The sequence below is a fragment of the Lissotriton helveticus genome, chromosome 10 (genome assembly GCF_964261635.1).
Source record: "Lissotriton helveticus chromosome 10, aLisHel1.1, whole genome shotgun sequence".
Lineage (NCBI taxonomy): Eukaryota > Metazoa > Chordata > Amphibia > Caudata > Salamandridae > Lissotriton > Lissotriton helveticus.
This window is the reverse complement of record NC_136071.1, coordinates 618941032-618962165: the sequence shown is the minus strand read 5'-3', so window position 1 is coordinate 618962165 and position 21134 is coordinate 618941032. Positions and strand designations below refer to the sequence as shown.

At 45.2% G+C, this 21134-nt stretch overlaps 1 protein-coding gene across 3 annotated transcripts in view; it reads left to right on the top strand.

Annotated features, from left to right (window-relative positions):
• Positions 1-21134, top strand: part of CLEC16A (C-type lectin domain containing 16A) — a 654120-nt gene that overhangs the window by 165339 nt on the left and 467647 nt on the right. For all 3 annotated transcript variants that reach the window (XM_078663155.1, XM_078663154.1, XM_078663156.1), the window contains exon 9: positions 12546-12656. In XM_078663155.1, the coding sequence (XP_078519281.1) occupies positions 12546-12656 (111 nt within the window). The remainder of the gene's footprint in view (positions 1-12545; positions 12657-21134) is intronic.

Below are 21134 nucleotides of genomic sequence, written 5' to 3'. Positions count from 1 at the left end.
TGACCCAGATTATGTTCCATTCTAGGTCTAAGAAATCAATAATTTTTCCCTGCCTTTCCCCATCTCTCACCCATCTTCTTAGCCACAAAACCCGCTGTCAGCCATCCATAAAGTAGTATGTTGTAAAAAGCTTAAAGCGACACATCTAACCTACCTGGAAATGCTAGATTGTATAATCATGGTAAACTAGCATGCGTTCAAAAGTGCAACAACATTGAAACAAGTGTTTTTACTGTTGTTGCTTAAAACTAGCACTTTTAGGCTGAGGCCAAGTACTTGAAGCGAAGTTCCAGAACATGAGTGAAGACTTGAGCTGGGTTAAAAATAATCATCATCAGATCTACGATTGGCTACAGCGGTTAACATCTGTGGCGGATCCTGCTACTAGGAATGTATTTCCCCCCCCCCCCCCCCCTTCACCACCTTCAAGCACACACGCACTCTCCCACTCACCACACACACACACACACTGTTCCTTGCTACACATGTACACACACTCCCCCACACATGCATGACCACACCCCTCACCCCACACCCAGATACACACATCTGTGGTTGTACGCACAATGGCACTAACGCCACACCCCCCCCCCCCCCCCCACACTCACCCACACATATATTAACACACACCCCCGGCACTCTAAACACCAACACACACACACACACACACAAACGTCCTTTGCCTCGCCCCTCCCCCAACATACCACATAAGTTCCAATATTTTCTTTAATACGGAAAGGAATTCAGTGGTTCCGAGATTCTGACTCTAATTTAATGGGCCGTTGTCTAATTAGGCCGCGATTAATAGTTTTTGTAAGATGCCAGTCTTCTTTCTCTTCTTTCTGAGTGCTCGAAACCCTCTATTGTCATTTGTTTGTAAATGAGAAAATTACCGGTTTGGGAATTGTAGCCGGCCAGCCTCCCTCGTCTGCACTCTAAGTGGTTCCAGAACATGAGTGAAGACTCGAGCTGGGTAAAAAATAATCGTCAGCAGATCTACGATTGACCCCCGGCACTCTAAACACCAACACACACACGTCCTTTGCCTCGCCCCTCCCTCAACATCCCACATAAAGATTTGGTCTAATGTTTATCTGTAGCACCACCCTCTAATAAGTGTTAGAAAGTATACACTTCTCATGAAACCATAATTTATGTATTAACTATCTGATGGAGGTGGTGAGCTGCATTTGCCATATTATGGAACTCAAGTGTCAGACTAATTGTTTGACCACATACAGTTACTTTGAGTGAGAATATTGAATATGTGCTCCTTGCAAAAATGTCCTGTGGACCGTATTCTTTGGATTTATGTGTGTAGTCTTGTTTTACAGAAGGGACTTAATAGCCTCTGCAATGCAGAAGGCAGGTCAGATCTTGCATCACAGCATTGCCTCACTTGCATTCACAACATCCATCTCGTCTATCAGCCCACAGCAGGAGGCGCATGCAGCATGTTTTCTTAGATAAACACTGCGCTTGCCGCACTAAAAAAAAAAAAAAGCTGCAGCTCTAAACAGCTCTTCTGCCGGGCCTTCCACTTCCTGTCCATTACCGTCTGAGCCCACAGCAAAAGGCGTGCAGTGTGTTTTATTTATTTTACTGTCCATTTCAAACTGACTTTGTTGGTCAAAAAAGGATAAACGTCTGACTTGCCCCGACTGGAATCAGACCCCGGATGCTTCTTGTAGCACGCAGAAATATGTGGTGTAGTTAACTTGCTGAGGTGCCTTCCCTTCATGGCTGGATAGAAAAAAAACAGTAAGAAGGCAGTCAAAACAATGAGCACAGTGGTGGTCCGGCTTCCCAGCACTCACTGTGCCCGCCCGCTCAGGAAGCACAAAACTGCCAGATATGACGCTTTGCCTATGTACAGGAACTAAGATCTGAACTCAGGTTTTGTGCTTTTGAAGCCAGAGGCCACATGTCCGCCTCCTTTTGTTTGGTTACAGTGATTAACATCTGCAAATTCATTTATATTAGTAGCATAACACAGGTTCAAATATGTCCTCTCAATGTTTCAAGCTTTATTACAAATGTCACGAAAAGATGTTAATATTTCACTTCTGTTCTTGGATTTTCGTCACAATAAAATACACTGAACATAATCTTCACAAAAGTTATTTACAAAAGTTTAAGCTATTGCCATTATAAATTACAATAACTTTTAAGTATTATTTAAAAAAACTAAGCTATTGTTATTTGTAATATCAATACATCTAAGTCACGTAAATACAACACATATTGCATTACAATTGCCTTTGGTGTCACAATTGCGAAAGTTAAAACTATTGGCATTGTAAATGACAAAGCTATTAATTTCGCTATTTTCAAAACCAACACAAAAATAAAACATGTCATTTACAATACCAATAGCTCAAACTTTCCTAATGCGAGACCTATTGCATTGCAAATGCTTGTTATGATATTATAGAAGGGATAAATTACCCCCTGCTGTGCATTAAAATGATAATGCAAGTCACATAAGAGTTCCTTAACCATATAGAATTTCCTTTCTAAGGTTGTGCAACTTCGAGGTGATTTGCAATATCCTTATCCTGTACCCCAGGGGGTACTTTATCCCAGATAATACATGGTCACACTATCACCTTTTCCACAAACCACTTAAAACCTTGGTGCGTAGCGCTTTCCTATTAAAGAGCGAGCATGTATGCCGCCAGAAGAATAAAAATACAACCTCTAGTGCAAAATTAACACATTAAAATCCAGTTTGATATTTGAAACATATATTAGAAATAGCTCAATGCAAATCAGTGGTAAAAAAATAACTGCAGTTACTCGGAATATGTATAAGCATGCAGCCAGATTCTAGCTTTTCTCTAAGGAGTGCAAAAAATAAACGTATTCTCTCTGCTTGTGACTGTGAGTTATTAAAATAGATTAGAAAAAAGGAAAGTATTTTTTTTGTTGCTTTAAACAGCTGCTTGAGATATTCTCCCTGACCTGACCTGCCTTTATCCTCAGCTTCTGGCACTGGAAGCAGGCATTGTGACATCAGAACTCAAGTGTAATGACTTATAATAGTCGGGTTCTGATGTCTTTTCTTCATAACCAGCGACTGGATGTGTCAGAAGTTGCCGAATCTATATAAAAAAAAAATTCATTAGAGACTGCCATTTGTACAGAGAGTACAGAATCCCATGTATTTAGAAGTGAATAATTCAAGTATTACAGAAGCAGTATACATATTTAGCAAACTGCAATAACACCAACTTTTTCTGGACCATTCAGAGGACTAAATGAGTTAAACTATTGCTTTTGAACGCATTAGTCTACCTCCCATCAGTGTAGGCAAAAAACATGCATTGGCAAAGCCAAGAGGCCTGGTATTGACTGCTAGCCTTTTAACTTTGGCAATTCTTGTTTTTTTGTCATGGTTTATGCAAAATGTTATTTTGGGGGGAAGTTGCCGCCCCTCATCCATCTAAAACAAGCATTGGCATAGCCAATAGGTCTCGCATTTGGGACCTTATAAATGTTTAGCAATGCAACAGTTGGTGTTGTTGCACCAAGGATATTCTGCTGCATAACTAAATACTTATAAGGTCCCAAAAGCGAGACCTATTGGCTATGTCAATGCTTGTTTAAAACTCTAAGTAAGTGCAGTTACAGAATGTTTTCCTAGACCTGCTATGTATTATATATTCCAAGGACATAAGCTTATTTTGACTTGTGCCCGAGTAAGCCACCTACTTATTTTTTTTATTATCTTCCGCAGATACGGCTGTAAAACTGCTTGTAAGTAATTGATGAAGTATTACATACCCTAAGCATAAGTCTCCAAGGTAGACGTTTAAAAGTTTACGGTCGGTTATACCATTAAAATTAATAGACGTGACCAATTGTTTTTTTAGAAGGCAGTAACCCAATGAATCTTGAAAGTAATAAGAACATAGTATACTATGAGGGGGAAATTGATTCCAAGTAGAGTGAGTGGTGCAGCACCTTATTAAACCCGATACTTGAAATCGTAAAAAAAAAACACACACTGAAAAAGCTAAGCATGAGCATGCATACATTTCGAGCATGACACGGCTACGTGCGGTTTTCAACAGAAGAGACCTGGTCCACCCCCGTGCGCCGTGCCCTATGTGACACTATCTCCTGGAGTGGCATCCGCAGCAGCGCTCTCAGCACAGCGTTGTAGCGGTTGTTGTCTAACCCAGCCCGTGACGTCATCTTTGTGAGCCGTTCCCGGAAGAGACGTGGCAGGAGCTGGTGAACGATGGAATGCTGCTGTTTACGAAGTGCTGGTGGGAGTCAACCCACCTCTGATCCCGGAATCAAACAGAGCAGCACCCCAGTAAAAGGAGGAGTGTCAAGTTGCGGCTGCCCTAGGGTCTGAGGTTAGTATTATGTACCTGTCTGACAGGGGAACAGTTGAGACTGAAGAGTCAGATTGACACTTGCTCACCACGAGTCTTTAGCTATTGTGCCTGCTGGGTAAATAGTGGCAGTGGCATCCGGCGCCAATATTGATAAACCCTCAGGAAAATATTGATAGGAAATGTAATTTCTTGATAGGATATATTTCCCTACGTAAGCACCTAGAACCAAGAATTTATTGCAAAAAAAGCAATCTCAATGGTATCGTTGGAGTACAGAGGAAGATGTCATAATACAGTAGCAATGAAAAGTATGCCCGGTAAATGTTACTTTTAAGGGGACATTGCTGCGCTCGTATCCCTCGCGTACTTAGTACGTCATCGCGGTCGCAGTGAAAACGAAAGTGATCGCGATGACGTGCTAAGCACGCGAGGGATGCGCGCGCAGCAATGATTGGAGAGGCGGAACAAGGCGCGCATGCTTGTGCACGTAACCGGAAGCTGGTGGCCGGCGGGTGGCACTTTGAAAAGGCCCTTACTAAAGTCGAGCGAGCAGCGCATACGCTGCTCTAGGCTCGACCTAAAAACATTGAGTAAAGAAAAAATATTTTTTTAGTCCAATACGTTACACATTACCACAGTAGTCCCTGATACTAAAGAGATCTACTTAGTGAAAGGAAAGCATATTGTAACTCCGTTATATCAGACTATTGCTGAAGTTGGCTGGGAATGGAAGAAGAATGTGAATGCAACAACAACAGACTTATGGATGAAGTGTGACTGAAAACCCCGATATGTAACTGTTATAAACCTAATTTTAGTCAAATTAAAAGGATAAACTAACACCCGACCTAAAAACGCCAGCCGATCTAGTGTTGGCTGCCAGCTTCTCTCCATTACTAGTGCCATTTTGTAATGTGTTTTTAAATCTTTATTACAAATAGATAAATAAGTTTGAAGAGATAGATAAATAGAAAGGCTTGCAAATCAGAGAGAGAGGCTCACAAAGACGGAGTGTTGTATAGATAGATAAAGAACCTTGCAAATAGATAGATATATTGAGAGACAGACTTGGAAAGATAAATAGATAGAATGACATACTTGCAAAGGTAGAACGATACATCGATTAATAGACAGATGTACAGACTTACAAAAATAGATAAAATGATAGGTTTGCAAGGATAAATAGAAATTGTAAAGACAAAAGTTGCAAAAACAGACGCAGAGATAAGATAGAGGGACAGGCAGGTAGATGGAGAGAAACTAGGTAGACTGGTTGATAAACAGGCTGGTAGCTAGATACACTCACCGACAGGTAGATAGATCACTGAGAAGTAGATAGACAAATAGATATGGCTGCATAGACTTATAGACGGCACAGCACAGATTCAATTAGTAATATAATTGGTAACTATTTATGTACTTCCTCAATTAAATCACGTATAGAAGTGCAGATATGAATGCATTCCATTCCTTGCATTCTAAAAAGTGAATGATTGTATAAAGAATATATTCAAAAGGACACAATCTGGTATATTCTGAAGCAGCAATCGGGTAAAAAGTCCGCTCCATAAGCAATTTACAACCTCATTAGCAGGAGGCAGGACAGATGAAGCTGGAATGTGTTCTGTGCTGTGAAGGGCTGGTAGAAATCACCTCCTATCACAGCAGGCTCTAAACACAAAGGCAACACTAAAGTAATAATTAAGTAGAAACAAACACACTGTCACTGAACGGAACTACCTTTTATGTGGATGTGTTCCTTGAGAAAGAGCAAAATGCTGTCACTTAAAGTGAAGTTAGCCAGTGGCTGGAGTAGGCTAACACTGCCCCTTGCTGTTTGCTGTTGTGGGCTTAATGCAAAATGAGTGACACAACAAAAGACCAATGGATGAAGAGAGCTGGCTGAAAACCCCTTTAGGTAAAATATATGTATAATATATGTAAAATCAAAAGGTCTTCGCTAATGTCAGACCTAAATAAGCATTGGCAAAGCCAAGTGGTCTGGCGTTGGCCCTCAGCCTTTTAAAATTGGCAATTCTTGTTTTGTTCTTTCTTGGTTTTTTTGGTCCTAAAAGGCATGCACTACCTCAGTCCTTGTTACTAAAGTGAACTACTTTGTGTGGATGTGTCCCTTGTGACAGGGAAGCATGTTGTAACATACAGTGAAGTGAAACCATAACTGCAGTGGGCTTTGTGTGGAAGAAAAATGTTAATTACACAGCTACAGTCTTATGGATGAAGTCTAGTGGAAAACTGCTATAAGTAACTATGTTATTCCTTTTTATTTTAGTAAAACCAAAAGGTCAACCCATATTCCCGACCTAAAATAGCCGTCAGTCTGGTGTTGGCAAGCAGCCTTTTGCCTTTGTTAATGCCTTTTTGTAATGTTTTTGTAAATATTTCTTTCAAAATAGGTAGGCTCACAAATGGATGGATAGATTGCAACGATTGACGGCTACATAGACTTTCAAAGATAGATACATAGAGGCAGAGAGAGAGAGCGGCAGAGTGAACTAGAGGGACTCGCAGGTTGATAGAAAGGCTGTAAACACATAGGTAGATAAACACACAGACAAATAAGTAGACTAATAAATACACACACATAGAGATAGTAAGATAGTTGTGCAATGACAGATGGATAAACGTCACAGCACAGATTCAATTAGCAAAAGAATAGTTAAATATATAAGCAGAACATAGAGTGCACTGAAGGAGACCTAGCAGAACATACAGACTAAATCGGTTTACAAGAATAGCTGTAGTTCCCAATTAAAATACATACAAGAGTGCAGTTATAAATGCATTCTGTTGCCTGCACTCTTGAAATAGGATTACTTTATAACCCTTTAGGTGCTGCCGTCGGCCAACGGTCGTCACGGGCACTACCTCCCCAGTGCTGCGTGCGACCGCTGGACGTCCAGTTCAGCACTGGATAATGGACAGCGCAGCACTGGGGAGGTTTGTTTACGGAGCTCCTAAGGTGTTAAAGAATAGATTCAAATGGACACAATCCGATTAAAAAAAAAAAAAAAGCACAGGAATTGATAAAGCAGGAATGTGTCCCATGCTGTGAAGGGCTGGCAGAAAGCATCTGTTATCACATCAGGCTCTAAACACAAAGGTAACACTAAAGTAATAATTAGGTAAAAACAAAAGCACTAGCACTGAAAGGAACTACCTTGCATGAGGATGTGCTTCCTGTGAAAGAGCAAATTGCAGTTACTCAATGTGATGTTAGCCATGGCTTATGTAGGATGACCTATTGCCCCATGCTGTATGCTGCAGTGGGCGGAAGCCAAAAGTGAATGACTCAACAACAGACTAATGGATGAAGAGAGCTGGCTTAAAGCCCCTTACATATTACACATATATATTTTGTAAAATCAAAAGGTCTTTGCTAATTCCAGACCTAAAAAACACAAAGCTTGTAAATGCATTTTTTTTGTTTTGCACCAAAGCTTGCGCAGTGTCAACAAAGAATGTATCTTTTTAAACCCAAGTACATTTGAAACTGTGCCCAAAAAGAAGTTAAGAGATGCCCTCTTATTCTTTATATAACACAGAAGGAATTGGTCTGGAATCTAAGAAATCTTCTGTTCTTAGCTACATGTCCATTGAACAGTATCACCATCCCCTACCTACATATCTCACCCTATCCACGAGTCATTGGAAAAGGAGCCTACTATTCCGCCTAAGAGCAGGAACTGTCAGATTTGCACAAGGTTTCCCTCTTGGTTACCACCCCAACCTTGATCACGTACCATGCCCTTGTGATGGGGTGAGTGGCCAATTTTACACTTTTTATTTTTTTGTAAGTATTATATAAAATATATAAAGTGGCTTTTACATCCATTTGGCTCCTCTGCTAAGACTGAAGAGCATCACTCCGTCACTTCTGAGCAGTGCAACAGCCCAAAAATAAAATTATAATAACAAGATGTTATTATCATTTTATCTTTCTCTATGGTGCCAGGTTGGGCGAGGTGGGCTGAGCTCTTGTCACAGTGCAGGAGGAGCAGTGGTATATGCACCTTAGGTGCGCATGATGGTTATGGTTTGGCCGTCCGTCTTGGGCTGACCAAACAGTCATGCTCACTTAGAATGTTCTCCATCGGTCTGTAATGCGCAGACTGATAGACTAGTCAATTTGTTGCGGAACCTAGAACTAATTGCAATACAATTTCTGTGAGTGGATTCTTATTGAAAATTTTCCGTAGAAAACGATGCTGAAAAGTCTACCACTCTATCATGACGCGTTAATCCAATATGGCGGATTTTTCAAAATGGCTACCCATTATTTGAGATATAGGGTATAACTGTTTATATGCCCATGTGTGGTATCATTTTATATGTTTTTAGGGACGGGAAAGTCAAAAATACCATCAAAAATTGTTTCTGATGACCATAATATCAAATAATCGCGGAATATGTCAGATAGACAAAGTTTGTATAATTTTTTCTTTGACCTATATGACAAAGTGTGAAGGAACGTAAATAAAAAGTTTGCTATTGTTTGTGTTTTGTAACTTTGTTGTTATTTTTTTGTGTTTTTGTTAATCAAAAATGTTTAATTTATGTGTTACAGGTTCTTGCGAGTTGCTGTGAGATAAAGTAAAAATGGACGTAGAAAAGTGTTTCATTTGTAATGTGGTGTTTCAAGAAGATGATGTATCTGTACTCACTGAAAGAGGAGTGACTGGAATTCAAAACACATGCAAGGAGAGAAAAATATCTAAGTTTCACGTTTGTGTTGGGCAGAAAGTTCACAAGAAATGTAGAGCGCGTTTTGTTAACTTGAAAACTCCGTTCCAGGAGAAAGAATCAGATTCCACAACTTCTTGTGTTCTACGGTCGTGTGAAACCCCGTCTTAATGACAGTTGAAAATGTTCCAGTTGTAGTCACAGTGGCGATAATGCCCATCCCATGAAACGTACCATGGCCATCTATTGTAATAATATTGTGTTCAATATTATCAGTTGCATATTGAATGAATTTCGGAGGACTTTCAGAAGGTTCCACAAGGACAGGTATAGTATTTCCTCTTTCTGCTTCAGCTGAGCGTTCAAAACGAAGAACTTCTGACTAGGAGCTGCAGAATCCCATATGATTTACAGCTTCAACTACAAATCTCGAGCTTGTATTGTCATGTAATTGAACTGCCAGCCCTAACTGCAACGGTGCAACTAAGACTCGTGGGCGCACAGCTTGCATAATTGCCTGTCCTATAGAAGCTACTTTTCTCTCTCTGTTGGATTTATCAGTAACAAAAACTGATAATAAGAGCCTTAACAAAACAGGAATATAGCTCACATTATAGTCAACCGTAGAACACAAGAAGTTGTGGGATCAGATTCTTTCTCCTGGAACGGAGTTTTCAAGTTAACAAAAAGCGCTCTTCATTTCTTGTGAACTTTCTGCCCAACACAAACGTGAAACTTAGATATTTTTCTCTCCATGCATGTTTTTTGAATTCCTGTCACTTCTCTTTTAGTGAGTACAGATACATCGTTATCTTCTTGAAACACCATATCACAAATGAAACGCTTTTCTACGTCCATTTTCTCTGTATCTCACAGCAACTCGCAAGAACTGGTAACACATAAATGAAACATTTTTGATTATCAAAAAAACAAACAATAACAACAAAGTTACAAAACACAAACAAAAGCAAACTTTTTATTTCAAAAGTTAATTGTAATATTTATGTTCCTTCACACTTTGTCATATAAGTCAACGAAAAAATTATACAAACTTTGTCTATCTGACATATTCCGCGATTATTTGATATTATGGTCATCAGAAACAATTTTTGATGTTATTTTTGACTTTCCCGTCCCTAAAAACATATAAAATGATACCACACACGGGCATATAAACAGTTATACCCTATACCTCAAATAATGGGCAGCCATTTTGAAAAACCTGCCATATTGGATTAACGCGTCATGATGGAGTGGTAGACTTTTCACCATCGTTTTCTACGGAAAATTTTCCAATAAGAATCCACTCACCGAAATATGTATTGCAATTAGTTCTAGGTTAGCCCATTTTTTTTAACTAAATTGACTAGACTATGAGTGGAGATCATGCACAGGCTTGCAGTCCCTGTCTGAGTGCCGCACGCTTCTCATTGTACTCTTCTCTTCCTTGCTCCCGGAAGCAGGATACACCCAGGCTCCCCACAGCTATCACGACGTTGCTGTCACCATCACAGCAGCGTTGTGATTGGCTTAAGGGAGCCTGGGTGCTTCCTGCTTCCGGGGCCAAGGAAGGGAAGAGGACAATGAGAAGCGTGCGGCATGAATAGGTAACGGATCTTTATTTTTACTTTTAATCCCCTGCTCCCCCGGCCACCCCTGTTCCGGAACAGCCACCACTGCATAGAGGGCTGGGTTAAGTCTAAATATGCTTCGCGTCCAGCACGCCTGAAGCAGCACTATGGGCATTCCTGCAGTGTGAAGAGCAGGCAAAAACCTGGTCCCTGTGATCTCTTTGCTGCAGAAGTCAAACTGTGCCTCCCTGACGAGTGAGACGCCCAGTCCTGGCACTTCGGGCTGGACAGTTCATATTTGAGCAGGACCAAGATGAATTAGCATTTGGCGAGTCTCGGTTTACAGTAGCATAGTGGGCGAAAAACTATGGACTGAAAGGCGGCTCGAGCAGTCACTAATGGCTGAGATAAATTCAAGCAATTTGTTGGTTGCTGTAGGCATTTCCGAAGGCTATGCACAACTGGTCCTGGAGACTTTTATTTCTATTCCTCCTTGCATGTCCCGGCTGTACGCAAAAAGGTCAGCACCCTTCAGAACATTCATGTGCTGCCTGGGAGCAGCAAAGAGCAGCACCGCTTACTCTACAAGTGTATGATGCTTGGTAGCACAACTGTGATTAGTTGATGCCCAACTGTGAATAGTTGTTGCCACGGCAGTGAACACTTGATAAATGGTTTGGGACGCCAATCAAATCTGCACGTTCCCAGAATGCATCATTTGTTGTCTCGCTCGTCTGACCTGCTTCCCTGTGCCAACAGAAATGGATTGGTTCCGTGTGGGTGACTGACTGCGACTGCAGGTGGTAGATCTACATTTTCGATCCCCAGGCACTATACAAGGTTTGGAAGCAAGTGCAGAACCAATTCGGAAAGAGGGATCACGGATATGTTGTATCATTTTGGCCCTTGCATCTTTTCTGTTGTAGGACATGATCAGTTTGGAGGTATTCTTTGAACTTGTCTCTAGTGACGCCCAGATCTGCCCCTTTCATCGCAACGACTTGGGTGGCATCTGGCAAGGTAAAAGTGAACGAAAGTGATTGATTAGTTAAGCCCAAGCTGTATAGATGGAAGAGACAAGGCACTTGGGTAGTTTCCTTGTACGGGTAACTACCACGAAGGTTGTGAAAGCACGTCTTTCACCCTCTTTGTTTGTGCTTCTTTAGCCGTCCTTAATTGCTGATCACTGTCAAAGCCACCCTCATTTTGTGATCTGCATCCTCCTTCACTTTCTTTTTTGGACGTGATTTTGCGGTGGTGGAGTGGTTATTATTTTAGCTAAATATGTTTGACCGTTTATTTCAGTGCTGTTGTTTTGAAAAGTTAAAAAGATTACAGCCCTCAGTAGAAGCGAGGCAGTGGGCCAGTGCCAAACCGACTCCCGGGGACCCATATACCCCCCCCCCCCCAAAAAAAAAGTGGCGGGGCAAATACCTGTTCCCACGGGGGCAGGTGAGGTTTTGAACCCCCCTCAATGGGGGGGGGGGGCGCTGCCGCCGCCAATCAAAAGGGACAGCGGGGGTTATAAGGGCACAGCTCACTTATTGGTGCTGGGGCGGTGCGCATTACTTTAGATTTGAATGGATCTTAATTTTGAATTAAAATGTATTGCATATCTGTTTGTTTTTTTAAGTGTAAAGCTGAACATCTCTAGTCTGTGTGAGATGCTGATTCTTCCGATAAACACAGAATCAAAGGCTGGCACTATTATTGATATTGATGACCTTCTTCCTCTGCCTAACCTATTCCTTTCTTCTTTTATCTTGGACTTGGAAAAGAGTAATTATTTGGAAACCAAATGCACCGCCATCGGTCATATATTTGCATTGTCGTTTTACAATGTATGTTTTGTTTATGTTAAGGTTGGGATGTTTCTTAGTCATTAATACAGAAAATGATGAATTCAATATGTTATTTCTACTAGGTTTTCTTAATCATCCACTATGCGCCTCTTGTGAACTCTCTCGCTGCTGTTATTCTAAACGGGGATCTTTCAGTTATTGCTTCCAAAACGGAACAAGACGCTAAAAATGCTGTAAGTAACATCCTTACTCCATAAATTGTCACCGAAATAGTCTGTAGCAGTTGTTGTTTGGCGAGATACAGGTACTTCACTCCATTCCTTGCTAAACGTGCACACACATCTCTCACATACTTCATTCACTTTCCCCCCTGCATTTTCACTGTCTCCATCTACTAGAAAGGTTAAGGTTTTCTAGATCCCTCACTTGCACTTTGCATCCTTCTTAACAACCACAGCTGCCGCTGCTATATGTCTAATGCTGAACATTGCTAAATTTGTCCTAACATCCCTTTCCGTTCTGCTAAAACATTGATTTCTGCACTAGTCTTCCGCAAACTGGACTACCCAAACCCCACTTTGTGACCTCAATGTTCCTTGCTTGGACCCCATCACCGTAATTTACTCTACATCTGTATTTATTCTTCCCCCATCTCTCCCTATTTCAAATTGCTATAAAAATTATTTTCAAACAAGAAGAGACCTCGGACAAATCACTAGTCACAATTCATGTTTGTCCCTGTAGTCCTGCCTCTGTAAACATCATGTCCCTCCATGTAAGATACATGCTGCTAGATGCAGTAATATGTTTACTTCTGTAGTAGGGGATCTCTGTGTATAGTCATAATCTAGTGAATAGTCCCGCCCATGTGCGTGGACCCCGGAGCAATCAAAAATAATCTCTTACAGTGTCAAAAAATGCAGAAATGCATAGACACTTAAGAGAGAATTTAAAGACAGACAATGCAGCCAAAAAGGCTACACTGTCCAGTACTTCAACTAGAAATTCCACCATAAAATCCACAAAACAGCAAAGCCTGTACAGATTTCCCTTGCTTAACAGCAAAATCCCTCAGGAATGATAGAGAGAAGAACCTGGACAGACAAGCCCCATAGGCTGCCATTATGTGGCTTAAATAGGATACTGTGCCTTTAAGGAACCTTCCAGAACCTTCTCCCAGTATCCCAGAATGCATAGCAGGTCCAACTTAGTTTCAGTTCTTTTTTCCGGCTCCTGCAAGCAGGACCCTGGAGCATTGAGCTCTCCCTTTTCAAGGGTTTTTGTTGGTGTTTTACACTAAATTTGATTTTTGGTGCTTTTAAAGTACTTTGGTGACTTTCTTCTTGAGTTTCTGCACTCTTTTATTGTCCATAATGCCAGCATTATTTGACAAATGCCCGGAGTGCTCCAGGAAGAAGGCCAGGTCAGACCCCCATGAGGTCTGTATTCTCTGCCTTCCCTCTTCCCACATCCCTGAGGACTGTGTGATCTGTAGAAGCTTCTCTGGAAGGACCCTGAAGGAAAGAGGTAAAATCAGACTTCAGGGACTTGAAAAAAGAAGATTGAAGGCACGAGGTGGGTCAGGAGGGGCTCCTTCTGCCCATGCTGAGGCCTCTGGGGGGCTCCCCAGGGGCAGGAAGCCCAGCCCGCGACCAAAATCTCCGTCTGGGTCAGTTGCGATGACCACGACGTCGAGAGGAAGGTCCACGGCCAGTTCCCGGTCTCCCCAGGGCTCTGGGTTGAGAAAACGTCGCCCGTCGAGGGACGTGTTCCGACCGCCGTCGAAGCCGGTGTCGATCTCCTCGTCGTCGCTGTCGGCGTCGAGTGGTCGACATCGGAGGGCCCGGCGTCGGCGCTCGCCGTCGAGGCGACACCGCCGTTCGCCGTCGAGGACATCGTCGTCGAGGGGATCCTCGTCGTCGAGGCCGCCGTCGAGACGGGAGAAGTCTCGGGCACAGAAGACGTCGACGTCGAAACATTCAAAGCGATCGACGTCGAGACGTTCGAAGAGATCGACGTCGAGACGATCCAAGAGGTCGACGTCGAGACGAGCGAAGAGGTCGAGGTCGCCGTCGAGGCACCATCGCCCGTCGTCGAGGTTTCGTGGTTCGTCCATCTGGTCGGGGTCGACGTCGAGACGTAGACACCGTTCGACGTCGAAGGGTGAGAAACGGTCGACGCCGAAGGGCCGCTCGACGTCGAAGGATCCACGGTCGTCGTCTGGGCACCGATCTTCGGCGTCTGGAGGTCGTAAGGACAGGCCCAGGACTGTGGGGGGCTCCCCACAGTCCGGACAGGATGATGGCTCGCCGGGAACGGCGTATTCCGAGGTATATACCCCGAAGAAGCCCTCTGCGCCTCCTTCGCGGCCTCCTTTACCAAAGGGTCCGCCTCCGAAGGCTCCGACCCCTCCTCCGTTGCCGGCTCCGCAGGCCCCGCGTCCGGTTACTCCTCCACCCCCGGTTCCGCCGAGGGCGGTGTCGATGCCCAAGTATCCGACGCCACCGAAGAAGACTCCTAGGAAGCCTAGGGCTCCTGAACCGGGGAGGCCAACGGAACGTCCGAGACCCAAGAGATCGAGGTCTCGCTCGGGGAGAAGGGACAGATCTAGGAGTGGACGTGGATCTTTATCGAGATCCAGGCATCACCATAGGAGGCGTCGGTCCAGGTCACGTTCTGCTTCTGGGACCCGTTCTTACTCGCCCACGCTGTCTGATTCGCCGGAGACTAGGGTGTCTCCTATAGACGATATTGGCACATTCCAGGAGGTTCTCCTGCGTGGAGCGGCGAAGTTGGGGATCAAGGTTGAAGCGCCTACGCCTTCGACTTCTGTGATTTTTGAGACATTACACAAAAAACACGTCTCGCCCCCTGTTACCTCTGGTGCCGGGGCTCCTTGAGCCGGCTGAACAGCTTTTCCTGACGCCGGCAGTGGTGAAGTCTGCGCCTTCCAGGATCCTCAAAAAGTACAGGGCTCCGGACTCGGACCCAGCCTTCTTGAGGAAGGACCCGGTACCGGATTCGGTGATCGTGACGGCGGCCCGGAAGCTTCATGCCACCTCCCCTGCGTCCGCGGTGCCTCCGGACAAAGAGAGCCGCTGGATCGACTCTGCTGGTCGTAAAGCGTGTGGTACGTCCTCCTCTTCAATGAAGGCCGCCAGTGACTCGGCGTTGCTGGGGCGTTACGACCGGGCACTGTGGGACTCGATGGAGCAGTTTGCGGACCTTGTTCCTCGAGACCGCAGAGAGGACTTTATGGAGATCGTCCAGGAGGGGATGCCATCAGCGCCGCGGCGGATATCTCTTTGCTGTCAGCGCACGGATACTGCCACGGGATTAACAAAAGACGCCATGCTTGGCTCAGGTTGACGTCGCTGAAACCGGAAGCGCAACAACGGGTGGCGAATCGCCCGTTTTCCGGAGATACCCTCTTCGGAAAACACGCTGATGACGAGATGGCCAGGATGAAGGCCGAGGCGGAGACCCTGACGGCGGTGGGCTTGGAGAAGCCCAAGGAGAAGAAACCCTACCGACAGTTCCAACGGCGGTTTGGGTCGCAGGGTCGTGGAAGGGGACAGTCTGCTGGACAACATCAGCAGCAGCAACAGCAGCAGCAGTACAGAAGGCCCTTCCAGAAACGCCAGGGGGGTAGAGGTAGACAACAGTCCTCTACCGCGACCAAGGGCCCGGCCGGGTCTCATCCCTGAGCGGTTACTTCCCCCTCGTCCGTTACCCGCTCCGGTGGGGGGAAGCGTTCAATTTTTTCTGGCAGAGTGGAGAAAAATTACTCAGGACAAGTGGGTGCTGAATATTGTTTGCAATGGATACAGTCTTCGGTTCATCAGCCCTCCTCCATCGATTCCTCCGGTCGGCTCGCAGTATCAGCTGCGCGAGCTCCAGGCGGAGGCCGACATCCTGTTCAGGAAAAGGGCGATAGAAGACGTGCCTCTGTCTCAAAGAGGAAGAGGTCTGTACTCCCGGTTCTTTCTGGTCCGCAAGAAGGACAAGAACGAGTTCAGGCCCATTCTGGACTTGCGACAGGCAAACAAGTGGATTTGCAGAGAAAAGTTTTGCATGCTGTCGTTGCATCAGATCTATCCTCAGCTGCAACGAGGAGACTGGATGTGTGCCATAGATCTACAGGACGCATACTTCCATGTGCCAATTGCGTGCAAACACAGGAAGTTTCTGCGCTTTCAAGTCGGCACCAACCACTATCAGTACACGGTACTTCCCTTCAGGCTGAAGTCTGCACCCAGGACATTCTCGAAATGCATGGCAGTGGTAGCGGCACACCTACGGAAGAACAAGGTGTTTGTCTACCCGTTCCTTGACGATTGGTTGATCAAGGCCTCCTCCTTCTCGGAAGCTCAAGCGCACTTCCAGAAGACGTGCGTTCTATTGAACAAGCTGGGGTTGCACATCAACATGTCCAAGTCTGTCCCGACTCCGGTCCAGTGCATCCAGTACTTGGGAGCCTCCATCAATACGCTGTCAGCAAGCGTGTCTCCTTCGGAAGAGCGACGTTTATCACTCCGTCGGAAGGCTTAGGCTCTCATGACCACTCCATCTACGACAGTGAGGACGGTGTCTTCTCTACTGGGATCGATGGCCTCTTGCATCTTCCTGACGCCACATGCGCGGCTGCACATGAGACCTTTGCAGGAGTGCTTAGAGGATCAGTGGGACCAGAGGAGAGGATCTTGGGACGACAAGATACGACTGTCTCTACATGCTCTTCAGTCTCTGAAGTGGTGGTGCTCGAAGGAGAATCTCCTCAGAGGGGTTCCCTTCCACAAGGACATTCCCACACAGACCATCGTGACGGATGCGTCTCTCCAAGGCTGGGGAGCGCACTCCGGAGACCTACAAATTCAAGGGACGTGGTCCCCGACGGAGTCCACGTACCACATCAATTTCCTGGAACTCAGAGCTGTTCACTTGGCACTGAAGGCCTTTCATCCGTCCTTTCAGACCAACTCTCTGCTTGTTCAGACGGACAACACGACAACGATGTATTACCTCAACAAGCAGGGGGCTCGAGATCGCGCACTCTGTCGCAGGAGGCGCAGGTGATCTGGCACTGGCTTCTGGCTCGAGGACTGTCGATAACGGCCACCCATCTGCCGGGTGTGCAGAATGTTCAGGCAGACGAACTGAGCAGACTCATTCAGGAAAACCACGAATGGGTCATAAACGACGAAGTACTAGGAGAAGTCTTCGCAAGGTGGGGAACTCCAGACGTAGATCTGTTCGCCACCGCCGAAAACAGCAAATGCCGAGGCTTCGCCTCCAGGTACTACCAGCCGGGGACGCTGGGGAACGCGTTATTGATCAACTGGTCGAACAGCTTTCTGTACGCTTTTCCACCAATTCCCCTGATTCCGGCGGTTCTCATCAAGCTGTCCCAATCCAGGGCGATAATGATTCTGATTGCCCCGGAATGGCCCAGACAGTGGTGGTTCACGGACCTGCTTCACCGGTCTCTCCTTCCTCACATGAAGCTGCCGTGCAGGCCGGACCTTCTCACAAAGTTCGGGGGGCGGATGGTGCACCCCAACCTCTCGTCTTTGAGTTTGGCGGCATGGCTCCTGAAATAGTGCAATATGGCCATCTGAATCTCCCAGAGGATTGTATGGACATACTGAAGGAGGCTAAGCGACCTTCCACTAGGACTTCTTATGCTTACAAGTGGAAGAGGTTTTGCATCTGGTGCAAGTCTAAGAACTATGACCCTACGACATGCAAGGAAGATGTCATCCTTCCATATCTGCTACATCTGGCGCAGTCGGGCCTTAATGTCCATTCCATTAAGATTCATCTGGCTGCTTTGACTGCCTACAGGAAAGGCCCATAATTTTAAACAAAAGAGGGAGAGGGAGAGGAAGGTGTGGATTCTGTCTCCCCTAGTAAATATCATAAACAAAAGGAATCCACAAGGTGGAAGGTGGTTGCTACCACAATGGTGGGGAGCAACCTGGGTTGTTAAAATACCCCTCACACACCAACAGGCCCCTTGGTGTCATGCTTCATCATCGGGGTCTTCGCAAACCTCTACGGAATGCGGCGTGCTACGACTTCACGACTACGCAGGAGCACTTTAAGGTGAACTATGTGTTTGGTGTGTGTGGGTAATCAATGTGAGTGGTGAGGTGAAGGTGAAAAAATAAAAAATACCTGGCACGTGAGTACAGAAAAATTTATTAGGTCTCCGGCTGGTATTATTAAAAGAGTGCTGTGATGGTTGTGGTCTACTGATTAGGGTAACCCAACCATGTCAGTGCGTCGACATGTTTCGGAGTTTGAAGAACTCCTTCTTCAGGACGAGGATGTGCACTACTTATCCCCACCTTACTCACATGTGTGTAGATATAAAAGTGTGCTCTACAAAAAATTTTATGGTGAAAATGTACCTATCTATGTTTAAAGTAAGGTCCGTTGCGCCCAATTGGCGATTCAAGACACTTATGGGAAGAGGTTTACATTGCCTCATGAGCCACAGCGTGTTGGGGGGGGTCCGTTCTGCCAGATGAGGCAACGGTTACTCTCAGGGCTTCCTGACTTCCTCCCTCTGCACGCGGCTCCGACGCCGCGTGCAGAGGGAGGAAGTCAGGAAGCCCTGAGAGTAACCGTTGCCTCATCTGGCAGAACGGACCCCCCCCAACACGCTGTGGCTCATGAGGCAATGTAAACCTCTTCCCATAAGTGTCTTGAATCGCCAATTGGGCGCAACGGACCTTACTTTAAACATAGATAGGTACATTTTCACCATAAAATTTTTTGTAGAGCACACTTTTATATCTACACACATGTGAGTAAGGTGGGGATAAGTAGTGCACATCCTCGTCCTGAAGAAGGAGTTCTTCAAACTCCGAAACATGTCGACGCACTGACATGGTTGGGTTACCCTAATCAGTAGACCACAACCATCACAGCACTCTTTTAATAATACCAGCCGGAGACCTAATAAATTTTTCTGTACTCACGTGCCAGGTATTTTTTATTTTTTCACCTTCACCTCACCACTCACATTGATTACCCACACACACCAAACACATAGTTCACCTTAAAGTGCTCCTGCGTAGTCGTGAAGTCGTAGCACGCCGCATTCCGTAGAGGTTTGCGAAGACCCCGATGATGAAGCATGACACCAAGGGGCCTGTTGGTGTGTGAGGGGTATTTTAACAACCCAGGTTGCTCCCCACCATTGTGGTAGCAACCACCTTCCACCTTGTGGATTCCTTTTGTTTATGATACAGGAAAGGCCCTTCACAGACTTCCTTTTTCCAGATCCCTGTGATCAAAGATTTTTTGGAAGGCTTGAAGAAAGTATTCCCTCCTGTCAGGCTTCCTTCGCCTTCATGGGACCTGAATGTGGTGCTGTCCAGATTGATGAAGGAGCCTTTTGAACCCATTCATAAGGCTTTGTTGCAGCACCTGTCCTGGAAGGCGGCGTTCCTCGTGGCCATTACGTCGGCCCGCAGGGTGAGTGAGATTCAGGCATTGTGTTGCCAAGAACCTTATACTGTATTTCATAATGCTAAGGTTGTTATGCGTACTCACCCTAAGTTTCTTCCCAAGGTTGTTTCTGATTTTCATATCAACCAGACTATCACTTTGCCTATGTTCTTTCAGAATCCTTCATCTCCAGCGGAAAGGTCTTTACATTCCCTGGATGTGAGGAGGGTGCTGAAGTTTTATCTTGATAAGACTCGGGATATTCATAGGTCAGACCAATTGTTCATCAATTATGGCTCAGTCAGGACTGGTCTTGCTGCCTCTAAACAGTCCATCTCGAGGTGGATTGTGTCCTGCATACAGTTGTGTTACTGCAAAGCTAATAAGACCTTAGGGGGCAAACCTAAGGCTCATTCCACCAGGGGCAAAGCTGCTACGACAGCTATGCTCCGTAATGTTCCCATTGCAGAGATCTGCAAGGCGGCCACTTGGAAGTCGGTCCATACCTTTGCTAAGCATTACTGCCTGGACACTGATGCCAGGGCAGACGCTCAGGTTGGGCAGGCTTCGCTGCGGAATCTGTTCGCACAATAGTGGCGTAATTTTTTATTCTCCACCGCCGCTTGGTGTGGGGATGGGCTTGCCATTCTATTCACTAGATTATGACTATACACAGAGATCCCCTACTACAGAAGGAGTAGTTTCTGTCCTGTAACTCTAGTTCTGTAGTAGGGGTATCTCTGTTATAGTCATAAGCGCCCTCCCGCCTCCCCGGTGGAGAGTTATTCATGTTCATAATGCTACAGGTCTGGCGTTTTTTACGCCTTCAAAAAGAACTGAAACTAAGTTGGACCTGCTATGCATTCTGGGATACTGGGAGAAGGTTCTGGAAGGTTCCTTAAAGGCACAGTATCCTATTTAAGCCACATAATGGCAGCCTATGGGGCTTGTCTGTCCAGGTTCTTCTCTCTATCATTCCTGAGGGATTTTGCTGTTAAGCAAGGGAAATCTGTACAGGCTTTGCTGTTTTGTGGATTTTATGGTGGAATTTCTAGTTGAAGTACTGGACAGTGTAGCCTTTTTGGCTGCATTATCTGTCTTTAAATTCTCTCTTAAGTGTCTATGCATTTCTGCATTTTTTGACACTGTAAGAGATTATTTTTGATTGCTCCGGGGTCCACGCACATGGGCGGGACTATTCACTAGATTATGACTATAACAGAGATACCCCTACTACAGAACTGGAGTTACAG